At 40.7% G+C, this 19,854-nt stretch overlaps 1 protein-coding gene across 1 annotated transcript in view; it reads left to right on the top strand.

The window, feature by feature from the left end:
• Positions 1 to 19,854, top strand: part of LOC146813695 (solute carrier family 22 member 7-like) — a 406,693-nt gene that overhangs the window by 332,651 nt on the left and 54,188 nt on the right. The window contains exons 7-8 of the mRNA XM_085609108.1: positions 8,015 to 8,124; positions 8,217 to 8,431. Of these exons, the coding sequence (XP_085465234.1) occupies positions 8,015 to 8,124; positions 8,217 to 8,431 (325 nt within the window). The remainder of the gene's footprint in view (positions 1 to 8,014; positions 8,125 to 8,216; positions 8,432 to 19,854) is intronic.

The following is a 19,854-nucleotide window of genomic DNA, read 5'->3' as shown; positions in this document are numbered from 1 at the left end:
TCCATTATGCAACCATTTTTTACTTCGTAAGAACGACCTCTGGTGTCAACTGCATGCAGCAAACTATTACTTTGAAAATAGCTCTCTTCATTAAAAAAAGGTTCACTACTTGAACTATGAATCCACTTTCCTAAAAACACTTTACAAAAGTTTGTTCTGTTCACTACTCTTTTCCTTTTGCTATGTGATTTCAGTACATTAACCATTTTGTCTAATGTACGCATCCTATTCAAAATTAAAATGAATAGTTTCCTTTTTAATTCTAATGCCTTTGCTGCAATGGCTTCTATTTCTTTTTTTCTTTTATAAAACTTTGTCTTTTTCTTATATTTCTTCACATCCTTCATCAAATTGGACATAACTCTTCTCTGAAACATTTTTCTACGTATCTCTTTAAACGCTGTTTTTCTATTTATATAAATCTTTTCTGTTGCTGAAGGTATATTTGCATTAACTAAATTGTCAATTTTTTCCTCTCCTTTTTTTTTAAAAACATCCTTTCGAGTCCAGACTGCTTTTTCAGACCACCACCATGTGTATCCTCGGTGACTGCCTACACTCCAGCAAGGGCAACTAGCCTTAGTGATGCTGAATGTATTTGCATTACAGACTGAAACCTCAAAGCCCCTCTCGCTTCTAAATACTGTGCATGATTCCACATGGTAAGCAGCTGGGTGTGTGCTAAGAGTCTGCTTTTTCCCCCAAAAAATCGCTCCCCCTTTTTCCTACTAATGCAACTGTGAAAACACCAGAGCAAAACGCAATAAATCTCTGCCTGTAATTCCTATTTGCACACAGAGTCATGTTTTCACATTAGTCCCAAACCGAAATTTCTTTGCCAATTTGAATGCACACTTACTGCTCTTTTTTTTTGGCAAGTGAAAATCACTTTTACAGACTGACACATTATGAAACCACTTTTCAGATTTTTTAAAAAAAGCCCATGTCCAGACTGCTTTTTCAGACCACCACCATGTGTATCCTCGGTGACTGCCTACACTCCAGCAAGGGCAACCAGCCTTAGTGATGCTGAATGTATTTGCATTACAGACTGAAACCTCAAAACCCCACTCGCTTCTAAATACTGTGCATGATTATACATGGAAAGGAGCTGGGTGTGTGCTAAGAGTCTGCTTCTTCCCCCAAAAAATCGCTCCCCCTTTTTCCTACTAATGCAACTGTGAAATCACCAGAGCAAAACGCAATAAATCTCTGCCTGTAATTCCTATTTGCACACAGAGTCATGTTTTCACATTAGTCCCAAAACGAAATTTCTTTGCCAATTTGAATGCACACTTACTGCTATTATTTTTGGCAAGTGAAAATCACTTTTACAGACTGACACATTATGAAACCACTTTTCAGATTTTTTTAAAAGCCCATGTCCAGACTGCTTTTTCAGACCACCACCATGTGTATCCTCGGTGACTGCCTACACTCCAGCAAGGGCAACCAGCCTTAGTGATGCTGAATGTATTTGCATTACAGACTGAAACCTCAAAACCCCTCTCGCTTCTAAATACTGTGCATGATTCCACATGGTAAGCAGCTGGGTGTGTGCTAAGAGTCTGCTTCTTCCCCCAAAAAATCGCTCCCCCTTTTTCCTACTAATGCAACTGTGAAATCACCAGAGCAAAACGCAATAAATCTCTGCCTGTAATTCCTATTTGCACACAGAGTCATGTTTTCACATTAGTCCCAAAACGAAATTTCTTTGCCAATTTGAATGCACACTTACTGCTCTTTTTTTTTGGCAAGTGAAAATCACTTTTACAGACTGACACATTATGAAACCACTTTTCAGTTTTTTTAAAAAGCCCATGTCCAGACTGCTTTTTCAGACCACCACCATGTGTATCCTCGGTGACTGCCTACACTCCAGCAAGGGCAACCAGCCTTAGTGATGCTGAATGTATTTGCATTACAGACTGAAACCTCAAAACCCCACTCGCTTCTAAATACTGTGCATAATTATACATTGAAAGGAGCTGGGTGTGTGCTAAGAGTCTGCTTCTGCACCAAAAAAATCGCTCCCCCTTTTTCCTACTAATGCAACTGTGAAATCACCAGAGCAAAACGCAATAAATCTCTGCCTGTAATTCCTATTTGCACACAGAGTCATGTTTTCACATTAGTCCCAAACCGAAATTTCTTTGCCAATTTGAATGCACACTTACTGCTCTTTTTTTTTGGCAAGTGAAAATCACTTTTACAGACTGACACATTATGAAACCACTTTTCAGATTTTTTAAAAAAAAGCCCATGTCCAGACTGCTTTTTCAGACCACCACCATGTGTATCCTCGGTGACTGCCTACACTCCAGCAAGGGCAACCAGCCTTAGTGATGCTGAATGTATTTGCATTACAGACTGAAACCTCAAAACCCCACTCGCTTGTAAATACTGTGCATGATTATACATAGAAAGGAGCTGGGTGTGTGCTAAGAGTCTGCTTCTTCCCCCAAAAAATCGCTCCCCCTTTTTCCTACTAATGCAACTGTGAAATCACCAGAGCAAAACGCAATAAATCTCTGCCTGTAATTCCTATTTGCACACAGAGTCATGTTTTCACATTAGTCCCAAAACGAAATTTCTTTGCCAATTTAAATGCACACTTACTGCTCTTTTTTTTTGGCAAGTGAAAATCACTTTTACAGACTGACACATTATGAATCCACTTTTTAGATTTTTTTAAATGCACATGTCCAGACTGCTTTTTCAGACCACCACCATGTGTATCCTCGGTGACTGCCTACACTCCAGCAAGGGCAACCAGCCTTAGTGATGCTGAATGTATTTGCATTACTGACTGCAACCTCAAACCCTTAAAGTATTCCTTATTTTTACCAGTACACCTTAATTTATCATGAAAAAATAGTCCATATTATTTTACATGTTCCTCACATTTAAATTTCTCCCAAAACACAAAATAATAAACACAACTTCTCCAAAAGGAATTCCAATTCTATTATTCATTTCTTAATTTACCATATACATCCCCTCTCAAACTCATAACTCACCTTTAAAATTAGTTAGTTGTGAAAGAAATGTGGCACTCAAACAGCAGATTATCAGAGCCAGGATCTCTGTTCTCTACACCTCTCTCCTCTCAGCAGAACCAGAAAATGGCAAAGTTTCCCTCTATTTTTCCACACATATACATGTAAGTTTCAAATCTCAGTGCTTCCCCCTTTTTTTCAAATGTAATCACACATTTCTATTGGTTGAAAACCAACCCTTTTCTTAAAGTACCCTTCCCCCAACTTGACTTCTGCCTGCTTCCATAGCAACAGCTCATGGAACACTGCTGTGTGGAGTTAGGTCAGAAGTTCGCCAAACAATGTTTCAATTCCACAGAGCAAGAGTGCTTGACTTTTCAAACCTTACAGCAAATCCATAGTACTGTTCTTTGGTAACACATTTTTCTGTACCAATACAAAACATGCTTCTATAAATTTACACATACAGCCTAGTTTTTAGTGTAGAATGGTATGAAACAGCCAATCAGTTCTTTTTTTTTATTTAAAAATATGTATGCCTCCATTTCCAACCTGTCTTTCATTTCTTTTTCCCATTCTACTGAATTACACCTCCTGAGTGCATCCAGATCTCCTTTGAAGATGTTCACAGTGTGGATTGTAGGGCACAGCTATGTCTTCTGGAGTGAAAAGTTTGCAGAGAAAACAGATATGGTGAGAGACCTTGCTTTACCAAATGTAGACATTAAATGGATTGGTCAGAGAGGGTTAAAGTGGCACCAATTGATGCCATTGGTGAAATCCTTCATGCAAAACCAACACCCTGACCTCATAATAGTGCACTGTGGTGGCAATGACCTAGGCACTTTGACTGGGGTAGGTCTGGAAATGCTTATGAAGGACACCTTTGCACAACTGTTTTCTCTTTTCCCTAAAACTGCCTTTGTGTTTTCCAACATATGCCAAAGGCAAAAATGGAACTGGTCCAATCATTTCTGTCCGCAAATTGACAAAGCAAGAAAGCACGTCAACAAATCTGTTTCTGCTTTCCTCCGTGACTATGGTATGGGTGCCATTTACCACAACAACTTGCGTTATGACATGCAAGACATTTATAGAGGAGATGGTGTGCACTTCAATGATGAAGGGAACAGAGTCTTCCTCTTGAACCTTAGACTCTGCATCGGTACTTACTTGTAGGTACCAATAAAAAATCACTTCATAAACACAACGGCTCTTTTTAGAGCCCCCTAATATCTAAACACTTAAATCTGAATTTCATTTCTTTTATTTATTTATTTTTCTACCGTACGCGTACGTTGAGCTTACCGTACGCGTACCCCGTGATTTTTTTAAAAATCAATAAATGTTTTCTTTGTACTTTTCTGTCCTTCTTTGACCCCCTCACAAATGTAAGGGGGTCTGTAACTCTCCTCCTTGCCCCCTTTTCTTGTTTTCACTCTTTTTTTTCCTGAGTGAAACACACAAAATGGCGGCCGCCGCTTCCTGGTTTCGGCTGATTCGAATGTTTACTAAGATCTAAGAGCCAATCAGAATCGCGCTCGCGCACGCCACCGTATGCGTACGGTAAGCGTACCGTAAGCTGGCTCAGATATATATATTGATTTAAAGGCTATTTTCTCAGAATCTACTGAACAGATTTACACCAAACCTACAAAAGGCACTTCCTTGACCTAGGGACTACCTCTCTGCCAAATTTCTAGTAATTCTGTTCAGCCGTTCGGGCTGTAGCCCTGTCTAAAGGTCCCATGGAAAAATGCATGGGAAAAACGCGTTTTGGGACCCCCCTTTTATCTCAGCCCCCGCTTGACGAATCACCCCGAGACTTTCAGGGTAGGAGCGGAGCGTAGCGCCCCACCTATTTTGAGAAATTCGCGAGGATTCATCAACCGGCGCCAAAGTTATTCAAAATAGAATGTTGCGGATTTCCTATGGAAAAGGGGTCCTAACTATAACTACCTACTGGCGACCGCCAGTAGGTAATATATATATATATATATATATTCACTGGAAAAAAATAAATATATATATATATATATATTCACTGCAGCTATCCTGTATAGGCAGAGTTTGCACCTCAATCTCATAGTGTTTTAATTGTAAAGGATTTCTCATTGATACTGATTTCTTAACACCAGTGGTATCTGAAAGGAGTGAGAGGTATTGGTCACTTGGACCATTGGGCGTGATACAGAGCGTACGCTTGACCCCTGGGTGTGACACAGGGTGTGATTTCAACTTTAGGGAAAAAGATTTGGACATGGAAAACTAGGTGTAACTTGTGTGTGGCTAAGTGGGGCCTGTGGTTCCAGAGTTATCGTTTTTTTTGCATATCTGTTACTACTACCTTTGTCCCCCAGTGGATAATGGCAAACTATCAGGCTCACTTGGTACCATGTACCGCACAGAGCCTGTTTACAGGATTACAGGATTGCATGCGCAAGGAGCGGGCTAAGAAATATTTTGACAAACCAATTTTTGTTTACTTTTCCTCTGTCAACCTTGTTGAGTTGCTGTAGTGTATATATGATGTTATGGTGCTGTCATTCAATGCAAACAGTATTTATTCAAAAGTTGATATCATACAGATACTGTTCTGATATTGTTTTCGTTACTCAAATTGCAAAACTTTATATGCATTGTTATCTTGTGTCTATTGAAATGTTCAAGTTGAATTGTTTGATGCATCTATGATTAGAGCTGAGCTCATAGAGCGTAAAATTGTAAGAGTGCACCTCGTACGCTTGTCCCCATGACTAGAACAAGCAAAAACTCCCAAAAGATTTTAGTCGTATATTTTGTCCACAAACTCACTAACATTTTCATGAATTCCCCAATTAAAACACATGAAAACCAGGTTCCCAAGTTAATATGTTTTGCTGAGAATGGCACGCACACACTAAGGCATATACATTTCCCTGGCCTAAGTACGGAGCATTCAACACTAACATAATTGAACATACTAAAACACATATAAAAACTAAATATACAGGTCAAAAGAAAGAGGCAATATTTGAATTATGGACCATCTTCAAAGAGGCCAAGAGCGCTCGCTCTACAATGTTGTTAGCAAATAAACCTTCAGCACCTCCCCTACCGTCTTCATGGGCATTATTGAAGGACACGTAGATTTTTGTTACTTTGTCATTGAAAAAATTATTAATTAGCTCACAGTTCTCTGTCGTGGGAGCCATGGTTTGCGATAGGCTGGTAGGTTTGCAAAGTTCACGAATAACTTTGTAAAGTTCTTTAGATGAGCTACTGTTATCTTCGATCCTTCTTGTATAATAGTTTGTTTTAGCCTTTTTTATGGCGTGGTGGTAGTTTTTCAGTTCGGCTAAGTAGTTTTGTCTATCTATGCTGTCATTTGACAGTCTCCATTTGTGCTCCAATGTTCGACATTTTCGTTTTTTAAATTTTAATTCAGGAGTGTACCATCTTTCGGATTGGCAATTGCAAGCCGGTTTGCTATTGAGTTTGGGGGTGCATTTTTGAAGCGACTTCTCGATCTCTTGTTGTAGGTAAGCAGCTGATGTGCTAGCAGAGTAAGAGTGGAGTGTGTCTGGGCCGTGATGGGTAAAAAGCGTAATAAAGGCTTCCTGGGGAATGAGGTTCCAGGCTCTTTTCCCTGATTGATATGGTGTTTCAGCCTTGAATGGCTTGTTTGGTACAGCTAGGGAAAAGGAGATTAAGGAATGGTCTGTCCAAAGAGGTAGTTTAATCTCATGAATGTTAATGGTCATTATGTTAGAGAACAATAGGTCCAGGGACCTTCTTGGAAATTTGCAGAAGTTTGAAATTCTTACAGATGCAGCCATTGATTATTTAACACTTGAGCCACATGCAGGAAGGGCCAACCAAAGCATTACCTTTTCAAAGTTAAAAATCTTCATCTTATCAGAAGGACGTTTACCTTATTCCTTTGTCCATGGTTTTCAAGCTCTCAGGCTCTCATTTATGGGATTTTGTCATAGGTTAGAGCAGCAAATCACTTTGCTGCACTGTCCTACGCCAAAGGGAAAGGGCAGGAGCTCACCATATTTATGAAATACCGTACATTCCTGTCCTTTCTCCCTGTGCTGGTGCCGTTTCAGCAGCCTAGCGCCAGCGGAGGCACCTTTGCACCTTGGTGCAAGGGTGCCTTCATTGCATGCAGGGGTGTTTTTGTGTAGGAAGGGGCACCTTCCTTCAGAGAAATAATCCTCAGAGGTGTTTTCCTGTTTGGAAAAGATGAGGAGAAACAAACATATTTCTTCTCATTACGCCTCACCTCTGGATGCGTAAGGATTTGGGACTTCCCCAGATTTACATCATTTTGTAAATCTGGGGCAATGTCAAAATCCATGGGTGTTGCATGCACACACCCACTGCAACAACCATGGAACGCCTCCTGGGCACAGAATAGGGTGACAGCACGAATTACACTGCATCGCCATACTCAAGATTTATGGACCACTCAAAGCTATGCAGGGTGGCTTTGCGTGGCTTCATAAATCTGATTCAGAGCCCTGCATCACGCATGTACCACTTTACCTGGTGCAAAAGTGATGCATGGCTCTCATAAATAACCCCCTTAGTGTATGTTGCAACAGGTCATACCAGTCACAACTAGTCAATTTAAGGATCTCTGAATAACTGGCATTTTTATTAAAAATTGTTGGGTACTGGGTGAGAACTACAAAACTAATTTAAACAGTTATCATTCCAATAATGGGAGCTATAAAATAAGTACAAGTAATATCAGCTGTTATGGGAAAAGCCTGATTAAGCACCATGTTGCAGAGAGCCTGGGAATGAGTGTTAGGACTTTAATAGTGGCTTGGTTGTATACCTATGACCATGTAATGATTATGGTGACATGCACCCAGTCTAGTAAGAGCCAGATTAAACCCTTCATCAGTCAATAATCAGTGAACACCAAGCTAAGCTGCAGACACACTCATGCAGACAACAGTAATTAATTTAACTAAATGCCCAAAAGTATCTGACCTCTTAATGTACTTCATTGTTCCTAGGTACTCAGTAAAATGGCAGAAGTTGAGAACACTGGTACAAATTACACATTCATAGACTTATTCCGAACTCCAGTACTGAGGAAAGTTTCCATCTGTTTAGCAGCTGCATGGTAAGGAAATCAATTATTTTGGGGTTCTAAAATGTATGATCTTTCCTTGTTTTATGATGCAGCAGAGTGGCAGCTTGTCACCTCTCTTGTAGGTTTGGTGCATTTGTCTCTTACTACGGAATAAGCCTCAACATCAGAGCCTTTAAGCTGGACATGTACATGACCCAGTTCCTCTTCGGAGCCATTGAAATACCATTCAAGCTAGGCGTATACATCTGCTTGAAGAAGGGCGGCCGACGTCATGCACTGGCCTGGAGCCTGCTGATCTTCGGCTTCTGCATTGGCATAAATAGTGTCATTCCAGAATGTAAGTTTTTTTGGAGAGCACACTTGTGTAGTTGTCTTTTTCTTCAAATTATTTTTCCTATTATTATTTATTCAATATTGTTTAATAAATACCAAAAAAACAAATAATAGCCTAGCACTCTAACATGAAGGGAATCTAGGGTGCTCATGCAGGTGCTGGGAACAAGCTCACAGCTATGTTTATTACCAATGGATTTTCCAAAATACACATACATTTTCAAACAGGAACCTTCACTTAACAAAACAGATTTTCCATTCAGCTGAAATAAAACAATTCTGAATGAAGGACTATTCATGTAGCTTAGATATTCATTTCTAATTCTAGAAATTCACCGGCTTCTCTATTATTAAAGACTTCAGTATCCATAATCTCCTATCTTATTTCAATTTGTTAGTTAGAAATAACTATGATTCCTCTAACCTGAAGATCAACTAAAAAGCAAGGTGGCAAAGAGATCTTTCTGGAAATTCTTCAACACAGGCCAAGTCAAGAGAATAATATAAAGTTGCCCAACTTTCTCCATTTCTCCATCATTTATTAAAATATGTAAGAGCCAATTTCCTGAGATCCATTGAGAAACAATATAACTTCATCAAGATTGCCTACAATATGATTGAGCCTCCGTCCCCTTGTCTTGATGGCCAGGGATGCAATTCTGCAAATATCCTCGACACCGTCTCCCATTGAGGAGCCTGCCCTCCTCCCACCATGAATTATAACTGGAATACCTCTGTCTTTGACTCTCTCACTGCAAGTGACTTACAGCTTTGTGCCCTGGCTCAGACAACTTCCCAGCAGCTTCATTCTGGCCTCAACCTCTCTGTGTTGATCTTTTGGCTGAATGCCTCCAACTTCGTGGGATGTCTGCTCCCCCATCCCTGGAGGGCTGATGGAGTGAAACAAGGTCAGCGGAGCCCAGGTTCCTAACAGCTTAGCCTGCTGTCATCATTTACCAAGCGAGGACAGAGAGAACCAGGGACAAGAAAGCTAAGGACACCCCCACCCAAGCTGAACTAATTTTCAACATCATCTCCACAAACGACTGCCCCTTTGGGAGACCTCCCTTGATCCTTGTGACCCTGGAGTGACCTGCTCCAACACACAGACCTGCAGTGCCTTTTTGTCACTCACTCTGTGCATCAAACTTTTTGGAACTCCACTAGTGCTGCACCGTGTTCATCTGAGCAACAATGTAGAAAGGAGATGAAGGGTCTTATTTAGTGTTTGGCAGCTGGGATACTATATCACATACTTGGCGGATGACCTATCTGCTGCATTACAAGTGCATATATAATACAGCAGGTGTTATATCCATCACGTTTTGACATTTAACCATACAAGAATGAACAGAGAATGGAGATTGCATACTATATAATGAGATTCAAATTAATAGCAGACAAGTCATCTATTCTGAAAAATTCTCTTTCATAGCTAGATGAGTCCCTGAGAAAGTACAGATTTCAGCACCACTGGATGAAATTGTTTTAATGTCCAGTGAAATTGAGTTCCATGATATATAGTTGCACTCTCAGAAAAGGATTATTTTTGAGCTTTGTTTTTTTGTTTTTGAATCCTTGTGTTTCACTGAGTTTGTGCCTACTCCAATGGGTGCGTGGTTCTCCCAAGATTTTTCGAGTAAAATAGTTGGGGTGTTAGAAAAAGTGTGGCCTTGTGTGTGATGCAGCCAGTTTAAAGAAGGCCTTGGTGAAATAAAAATTTCACTGGCCTAATTTGCACAATTTTGGTAATTTCTCATTACAATTGTTCTGTAAAATGTCCAAAATTACTCCATTACACCACTTTCTATAATTATGCGCTGTTTGGGGTAAAAATGTGTTGCAAATGGAACAATTTGTGGTAAACATTTGCTGCAAATGCACAGTGGCCAGAAATTGGTGTGAGGATGCATTTCACACTAAAGGCCTGATTACGATGCCGGTCAAACTTTCGTCCAACCAGCACCATGGGGGTAGGAGGACCGCCTGACTAGCTGTTGGCGTGCCCACTATCCATATTAGAATGTGACCGCCTTCAAGTCAGTTCCAATCTGTATATTTAGTATTGTGGCATGTGCTGCGGGCTGCAGCACACGCCGCAGTCCAAAATATACACTTTTAACATCCCTGCAGTATGTGGCAGGTACCATGCGGTGTCTGCCACGTGGTGCAGGGATGTTTAGTGGGACACCATTGTTGCCCCCCAGAACCTATATGGAAAGACCAGGAGGGCCCGCTAGAGGCCCCCAAAGTCACTTTCCCCCTGCATTCTCATGGCGGGTGGACCGCCATGAAATTGCAGGTGGAATGGGACACTGTAATCCCTTTGGCGGTGCCTCAGCAGGCACCGTCCCTATTGTAAGGATTACAGTCCCTCCGACGGGCTTCGTGAGCCCGTCAGAGCGTGGCAGATGGTCCCTCCACCAGCCCACCATCGACCCGCCATCGTAATGCGGTGGGCAGACCTGCAGGTGGAACTACCACCGATGGCCTGACGGTGCTGGCCCCACTGTCTTCATAATCAGGCCCTAAAATATAGCGCAAAATGCCAGATTCGTATTTTGCGTAATTACACATAATTTTGCATAATTGTGAGAAGATAAATTACTCACTTCCACAAATTTCATACACCTCTACAGTAACATTGCTCCTTTCTTCCCTGGGGCGATGCTTGCTTCAGAGAGACCAAATGGTTATCTATATTCAAGATTTTTAGTGCCCAGCACCAACCTATCAGGCTGCTTTGATGGTAGCAAGACTCAGTTTGGAAATCACAGTGTGTTGGGAGTTTCCTTGTTTAAGCCTCAAAAGTATTTTGAGTTGAAATTGCCACTGAGGTGATGAACCAGGAGATTTTTTGGGACTCCTCAATTGAAGGTTTACAATATAACACTCTAACTAAGGAAAACCATGTTTGCATTAGGGTACTCAAGTTGGATGAGAAAAGTTCAGCTTTGGGTGTCGGAGTGATGTCCAGAGGTTAATGTCCTTAAGACCTTTGATCATGATTTCAACATCATTGAAGGGTGAAATGTTCAGCCAGTTGGGTATTCTCTGTATAAATGTTGTATGGCATGTTAGAGCAGCTGAGAACAGATGGTTTATGGAAAGGCTGAAAACCATAGATAAAAGAATAGAGTCCAGCAGACCACATAATGGCTTTTTGTAGGTTTAGATGAGTAGCATTAGAGGGAATGTCTTCTACAGACAGCTTTCACTTTAGCTGTGTCTTGATAAATACATTTATTGTATTCAATAAAACCTTGGGCTTTGTGTCCACCTCTTAGTCAGAATCAGAATCAGGAATCACTTTATTGGATCTAATTAAAATAAAGATCATAAAAGTAAAATAGAGATCATAACAGTACATTACAGCATGAATTACAATCTCATAAAATGTTGGTAAATACATTTAAAACCTGTAAAATACAACAGATCAGAGCTTACATAAAACTCTTATGCATGAATAGCAAATAGTAGGAAGAGAATAAAAACACAACTATTAATATGGGAGCTAAAACTTCACACAGGAGACTGCCAAAGCACTGCCAAATTTCATGAACTAATATAACAGTGTTGCATTCTTTGCGTAATCAAAAAATAATTCATATACATAATTCCATTAAAAATCACCCTTATGAGATTCAAATATATAAACGAATTAATTGGTCATTAATATCATTAGGAGTCAAGTGATCTCCGAGTCATTATTGATAGACAAAGGTAGGATGCAAGACAATAGCACACGTACTGGTGATCAGACACCATTTGACGGAAGTGCATGGCAACTTTGTGTGAATTTATATTCCCGCATAAGAGGTAGGATGTACTTTTTGCGATGCACCGTATAAAATTTACAAAAAAAGATGAGGGTCAAATTATATTGTGGGGAATTTCCGTCACATGGGAAAACTGGCAATGCAATTGGTGAATAGATTCCCGTAGGGTGGCCCAGCATTCACAGATTAAGATGTAATCAAAATCTTGCTAATATAAAGTGATGACACATATTAGTGACAAACACTAGATAAGAGTTTGCGTCAAAAGGAATAAAGGGGATCTTAGAGTATGATATCACCATAAATTTGTTATGATTATTTTCATATGTGTCATTCCATTTTTTGTTAAAAATAGTTTTTTGTATTTGTTTTTTAGGACTGTATTGGTAATTAGCTGGGTTTATAAACAAAGATTGCAGTCCCAAAGCAGTCAATGTATCTTTAACGTATTGCATCCAGGGAACCCCTCACAATGACAAATTGTGACATTTTTCAATGTAGAATCACATTTACCCCCACATATTCATTTTCGGAAATCCTTCTCTACAGGCCTCCAGGGCGGTGTAGGACATTTATAGATGTCCTCCCTGACTCCCTAGCCAGCCTAATTGTGGGAAAAGGATTCATCACCATGCTCGGTGTTTTTAACATACATATAGATGAACCAAATAACCCACCCACTGAGAGACTTCCACAAGATGTAGAAGCTATGCAACTCATCCAATTAGTTGGCTCCGCTACACGTGAGAAAGGGCATAATCTCGATCCCATCTTTTCCAATGACCCAAAGGTCCAGGTGAATACACCTATCCAAGTTCCTTGGTTAGACCATTATTTTATCCTTTTCTCATATACAAAAACATTTATATGAATAGCATCTAACTCCAGCTTAAATCCAGGCAGAAGCTGGCCCAAACTTACATCTGAAAGATGGATTAAGACCCTAGTGGCATCTACCCCTATCTTATCAGACAGTCCAGATGACACTGACACGCTTTAGGTAGATTGGATCAACCAAGCGTCGGATCAATGTATTCAGAAATCCAGGCTCAGCATAATACTAAAAGAGCCCCCTGGTTTAATAGTCCTTTAGCCTACCTGAAAAATGACTGTAAGAAACTTGAAAGGGACTGCCCCGCCCAAAAAATCCAGTACAAGAGTGACATCAGACACTATCATAACGAAATTAAGCAAGCTCAGCCCAAGCACTGTGAGGAGAGAATTAACATGGCAGCCATCTCCCCAAGGGAACTATTTAGGATTGTCAAATCCCTGACAAAGATGGAGCAAGGTAACGCTCCACATCAATCAAACGAAGGAGAGATGTAGCGAGTTAGCTGCATTTTGAAAAAATAAAGTAGATAACATCTACAACTCATTGCAAGGGAACGCTCCTGGCAGATATGAATCACGTCAGGGTAATTTCCCTGGGTCTGACCAGTATCAAGGAGCTGAACACACAGGGTTGGTAGCCGCACCTGTTTTAGATCACTTTACAGCCCAGAATACGGAAAATACTAGGCCCCTCTTGGGCAAAATTAAATCAGACTCTCCCCAAGATCCAGCACCCCCCATATTTTACTTCAGGGAGGGGGCTCCATTCTCTCCACCACACCAGAGCTCCTCACATTATCCCTGGAACCTGGGTATACTACCAAAGAAGTGAAATCATGCAATTGTGAGGCGCTTGTGTAAGAAGCCCCACCTAGATCCAGCAGTATTGGGCAACTTTCACCCTATCTCGTTGCTATCCATCCTGGGAAAATTAGTGGAAAAAATATGTTAATCATACCCTCTCACAGTTTCTGGAAGAGAATAACATTCTGCGCAAGACTCAGATGGACTTCCGACCACAACACAATACAGAATCAGTCCTTCTGGTGGTCACAAAGGAGCTCAAAGGGATATTAGATCAAGGGGGTTCAGCCGCAATCTCGCTTCTAGATTTAAGTGTGGCTTTTGATACCGTGGGCCACTATACCCTGACACATAGGCTGGGGGAGGGCGGCATCCAGGACAAAACCCTCCAATGGCTTATCTCCTTTCTGAGTGATAGATCATTTCAGATTATGGGATCCACCTGTCTATAAGATACACTGCCAGGTCCATGCGGAGTCTCACAGGGCTCGTCTCTCAGCCCTACACTGTTTAATATATATATGTGCCCACTGGCGAAAATTGTCCAGGAGTTTGGGCTGTCTATTGTGTCGTATGCTGGTGGTATCGGTGGCGGAGGGGCCAAACTCAAACCACCTCCAATTGGTACCCAGTATGGAAAAGGTGGCTAATTAGATGGTCAATTGTAGCCTAAAACTAAATGGTAATAAAATGGAACGGAAGATCCTGGGAAACATTCACTGGCCCAGGGAACACCTCTGTCCCAAACCATCAATAAAGAATCTGGGCAAATGGCTGGATAATACTCTTTCAATGGAAATCCACGCAAAAAAACTAGCAGCAACCTGTTTTGGTATACTCCGAATGATCCGTAAGGTCATAGGACTTATCCCAGAACAGGCACAAAGAATTGTGGTCCAGCCGCTTGTGGTCTCACATCTTGATTATGACATCTCCCTGCACCTGGGATCACCAAAATATGTTATTAACAGACTGCAGGTGGTGCAGAAGGTGGCGGCCAGGCTTCTATAAACATTCCTAGAAAGGAATCAGTAAAAACTTATTTGAAACAGCTTCACTGGCTGCCCATCAAATCCACGATCAAATTTAAATCCCTCTGCCTGCTTAATAAAGCAATGAATGGCAGGAGTCCAGCCATACTCAGGGAACACATTTCTCCATATGTACCAAAGAGTTACCACAGGTCATCTTATGACCGCCTCATAAAGACGTTAAGGATCAAGAGCTCAAGATGGGGAGGTAGATCTTTCTCATTCCTGGTCCTGAATTTGTGGAACTCCATGACCTGGGAACTGAGGAAGATGAACCCAGCTTCAGAAAAAAACTGAAGGCTTGGCTGTTCCCATGATGATTACTCTCTGTTTTTTTCACCAACATCTCTCTTCTCAGCGCTGGGAAGCCTATGGGCAGCTATGCGCTTTATAAAATCGCCAAACATAAATATAAACATAAACATAAACCTTCTCTATCTGGTCAAGTGTTAAACAATCCCTAATGATATTTTTGTCAAGACCACAGTTTCCCTTCTTCACAATGAGTGTCATAATCAAATCGGAGCAAGACAAACTATATCTGATATATAAGGTGCATTCATCTCTTGATGTGTATTAAAATTAGAACATCGACTAGGGAGTATTAAAAGTTTTCGAAAAAGGCATCTTCTATAGTTTGTAAGGCATTGACGTTTGCCAGTCCCCAAACCCCTGCCCCATATGTGGCTACAGAAACTGCTTTTGCTGAATAGATATTTTGAATGGCCTCCAATGCTTAGAACCTAATTTTTTCATAAAATATTAAATGGCCAATATACTTTTTCCTAGCAGAAGACATCTGTTGGCTAACATATTGTTCCATGTGGCCGTGATATTAAATAAAAAGACCAAGTAAGAAAAGGTTTGGGTGATTTCAAATCTTCATCCTGCGATATGAAAGAATGGTCCTTTTTTAGGCTGTTTCCCTGTGATCAAAATATTCATTTTAGATTAATTAACCTGGAGATCTAATGATGCCATAAAGAGGACATACTCATCAATAAGTTTTTGCAATGCCACCCTTGTCCTTGCTATCAGCACAGCATCATCGGTGTGTAGTAGTATAGGGATACGCATTTTATTTACCATAGGTACATCTTTTGTAGAGTTTGCCAGGGCTGCATCAATACCATTTGTATAAATGGAAAACAGAAAAGGAGCCAGGAAGCATCCCTGCCTAACTCCTCTGTGAACTGGGAACCATCTTGTACATTTCCCCTGACTCCCATACCGTACACACACTCAGATATTTGGCAATACAAATTGACCTATGAAGGATATAATTGTCTCATCTACACCTCTTAGTCATTATTGGATGGCTTTCTTGTCTGTCTCAGGTGCTGGAACTTGATAAGATGGCTTTCCTCCCTATTTTTATGTTTGTTTGGGCAATGGAGCATTTTATCTTAACTAGATTGATTCAAAACACTGAGAAGTTCTGCTGAGTGCATTTCTAGATTGCCTGAGGAAACAGCTAATCAAACCTGTAACCATGATGCCACCCTATACCCCATTGAAATTGTTTGCCTGTCGCTAATATGGCTGGCACTCTAGACTCACCATACCCTAAGTGAGAGTGCTGAGGACACCAATGTTCCCAGATATAGAAAATGTGCGACAGGCGGCTTTCAGTGGTGCCACTTTGAAAAGCATAATATACATGTAAGACAAGAGGGTCACAACTAGGAGGGTCAAAACTTGATTGAAGATGAGAAAGAATTGGTGATAAAAGCAAGGCAAAATACTTCTCCTGACATCAAGAAGGAGAAAAAAAACAAGCAGCTCCAAAATAGAGCCAAGAAAAATCTGTGAAGATCAGACATCAGGAAGGAGAAAAGAACCAAGCATCTCAAAAATAGATCCATGAAAAATTCCTGAAGATCCAATCTAAATGAGTAAATGCATATCAATGGTCATTGAGCACAAATAAAAATCAGGTTATGAATGCGGTATTATACGTTGCTTTTCTAAGTGCTGTTTTATATGGCTTGAAACAGAAACTAACATTACAGGGATAATCTCTGCAAAATCTTGGATTGGAATACTCTTATACCCTTCCAGTTAAATGACCAAAAACTAACAAAGGGCAATTTAAAAGGTTGAGTTGTGCAGCACAAATAGAAAAAGCAAAAGGCCATTGATTGTTTATGTGCAGGAAGGGCCACCTTCCTGCACATAAACAATCAATGGCCAAAGTGACGTTTTACAACTTCTACGTGTGCTGCATTAAACAAGTTTCAAAATGTAATTTCTGATTGTTTATGTGCAGGGTGTTTGCGTTGGCACTAGGTCGCTAAAATTAGCGCCAGCGCAGGGGGAAATTCAAGGCTGCACCATATCCTTGTAAATACAGTGCAGCCCTGTGTTTTGGAAGTGGCGGAGAGCAGTGTTAAGCCAAGGTGGCTAACGCTGCGCTCTGCCACTTCTTGGTAAATATGCCCCATACTTTCTTCTCATTTTTCCAAAGATGGCTAACTCTTCAATCCAAGACTGGATGGAACTCCTTCTGGTCATTGGGGACTGCCCCTCCATCGCTAAGAATATCAAATCTCTTGGATTCACCGTCAATACATATCTTAACCTCCAGAACCATATCTCCTCAATGGCTAAGAGTGCCTGGTTCTAACTAAGGCTACTTTTGGGAATCAGAAACCTCATCCCAACACAAGATCTTAAATCTGTTCCACAGGCACTTGTGCTGTCCAGACTAGACTACAAAATTGTACTCCTTTCAGGCTATCCCAAAGTCTACCTAGGACCACTAAGAGTGGTCCTACATGCGCCAGCCTGCTTTATGACAGGACACAAGAAATTCAATCACATCATCCTAAATCTATGCTTCCTTCAGTGGCTTCCAAGAGAGGAGAAAACTGTCTGCACCACTCATAAAGTTATTTACTCCTCGTTGCCTTTCTACCTCTCTATGATACTGAAACTTTCAGGCCACAAGAATCTGAAACCCCCTCCCACTGAGCCTATGCTTGACCATATGTAATGTCACCTTCAAAAATGACCTTAAAGCTCTTCTCTTTGAACGAGATCTGGATTAAACCCCTCCTACCTCAAACGCATTTGGAAACCATCCTCAGCCTGCACAAATTATTGATAGTACTGTACCACCTGCTTTTATGTTTGGTTATGAGTATCTGTAAAGTGCTCTACCTCCAGAGAGAGGTACAGTAGTCATAGTTACTGCTCACTTATATGCTCACCAGTATGCTTACAATCACACCACCTTGGATTAGCGAGCCTTGCTCACGTTTGCAGTATTACACCGGAGTGGCACTTATCAATTCAATGAAGTCTTTGACCCTCCTGATAAAATAGACATTGTTTGTTTGTCTCTGTCTATTTTCAGCCCAGGCCTGCATGCCAATCCAGGGTGAAACATGTGTTGGCTGTTCGTTTGCTCACTTTAGAAACAAACGAGCATGAAAAAATAAGAAAAAGAGGAAAATGTCAACAAATCAAAAGAGCATCACTTTCTTTCACATGCGTATCATCTATTAGGAAATGTCCCTAAGAGGTGCATCAATTTGGGCTATTTGTAGCTAAACAATGACTAAGCATTCAGCACAAACATATTAGAAGGAACTCATATTTGCTGTAATATCTCATACAAAAGGGACTAGCACTCCTCCTTCAATCAAATCCATAATGATGCATTAGAGGCAGAACACAGCCTGCAGGGCCTCAACCAATGCATCTTCTTACAGTCCAAAAAGCCGGTCCATGCCAACATCTCCAAATACATCCTTTATAATATTAATTTGCTTTTATGATATGACAGCTCATTCTTAAGCAGTCTACTTGAGTTGTCGTGAGGTTAAATATGGCACATGCATATACCCTCCTATTTTTTCATTTTAATGTTTAAAGTTGACATCTTTTTAGCACATTTTGTTTGTGTACTTGCATGCAAGATTGTACACAGATAGTGTTCTGCTTACAAACACATTTCTTCAAAGGCGCATACTAACATACACTTCGTTCAACAACAAACTACACTGCGCAAACTGCCCTTGTTTGTTGTTTTCTGTATGACAACAGCTCTGGGCCGGTAGAATCAAAAATGCCCTGGTCACCCTCTGCCTGAGTTCCAGCCCAGCTGGATCTCACCACTATCCTGAGAGAGACGGCGGCCTGTTTGACACCAGACTGACTTTCAGATGAAACATGCACATAGATAAATGGGGAGCTAGACCACTCTCAGGTATCTGGCAGACTGACATCTACCCAATGTTCTCCAGGATAGGCAGTACTAGGTAAGAGTACGATTATATGTATTCATATAATTCATTCAACTATAACAGTGGACTCATTAATCTTTTTCATCCTTCTCATAATGCTGGTTACTTTGCTTTATTTTATTCTACTAATCATTGCATCTCACATATTTTACATAAGAATCCAATCTCTTCAATGAAAGTTTGAAATGCCAATTTGTGTATTTCTTGTGCTCCCCTTTGGGCTTGCCAGAGATAACAATGTTTCCAAGGTTTCCTTTGGGGAATCAGGGCCATCATGTTCTGAGGTTGCAGACGCCATTCAGTACCTTGTATGAACAGATGGGGCACTGTGAACAAGGTCAACATATTCTGATGGTATGAGCGGGCATAGTCCCCCATAGTTTTGATGCTTATATTGCCCAAACGCAGTCTTACTGAAAAAGTTGGAACCGTACAACAGAGTTGGACATAGGCAGAAAAGAGTTACAGAAATTCTACATATTTATCACATCAATCAATTTCAAACTTCAGACCCTCAATCTGCATTTAGAAATATCTATCAAAGTATAACAACTACATTCCTTAATAAATGTCGATACAAAAATACTAGTTAAGCTCATGGCCACGAGGTTACAGCCACTAATGACTAAACTGATATTACCGGACCAATCAGGGTTTATCCCATCTAGGTCCACAGTTCACAATACCAGAACACTATTCGCATTATCGCACTATTTAACGCCTAACACC

Source organism: Triturus cristatus, chromosome 6, assembly GCF_964204655.1.
Source record: "Triturus cristatus chromosome 6, aTriCri1.1, whole genome shotgun sequence".
Lineage (NCBI taxonomy): Eukaryota > Metazoa > Chordata > Amphibia > Caudata > Salamandridae > Triturus > Triturus cristatus.
Note: the sequence above shows the minus strand (reverse complement) of the source record. Positions and strands in the feature narration are given on the sequence as shown.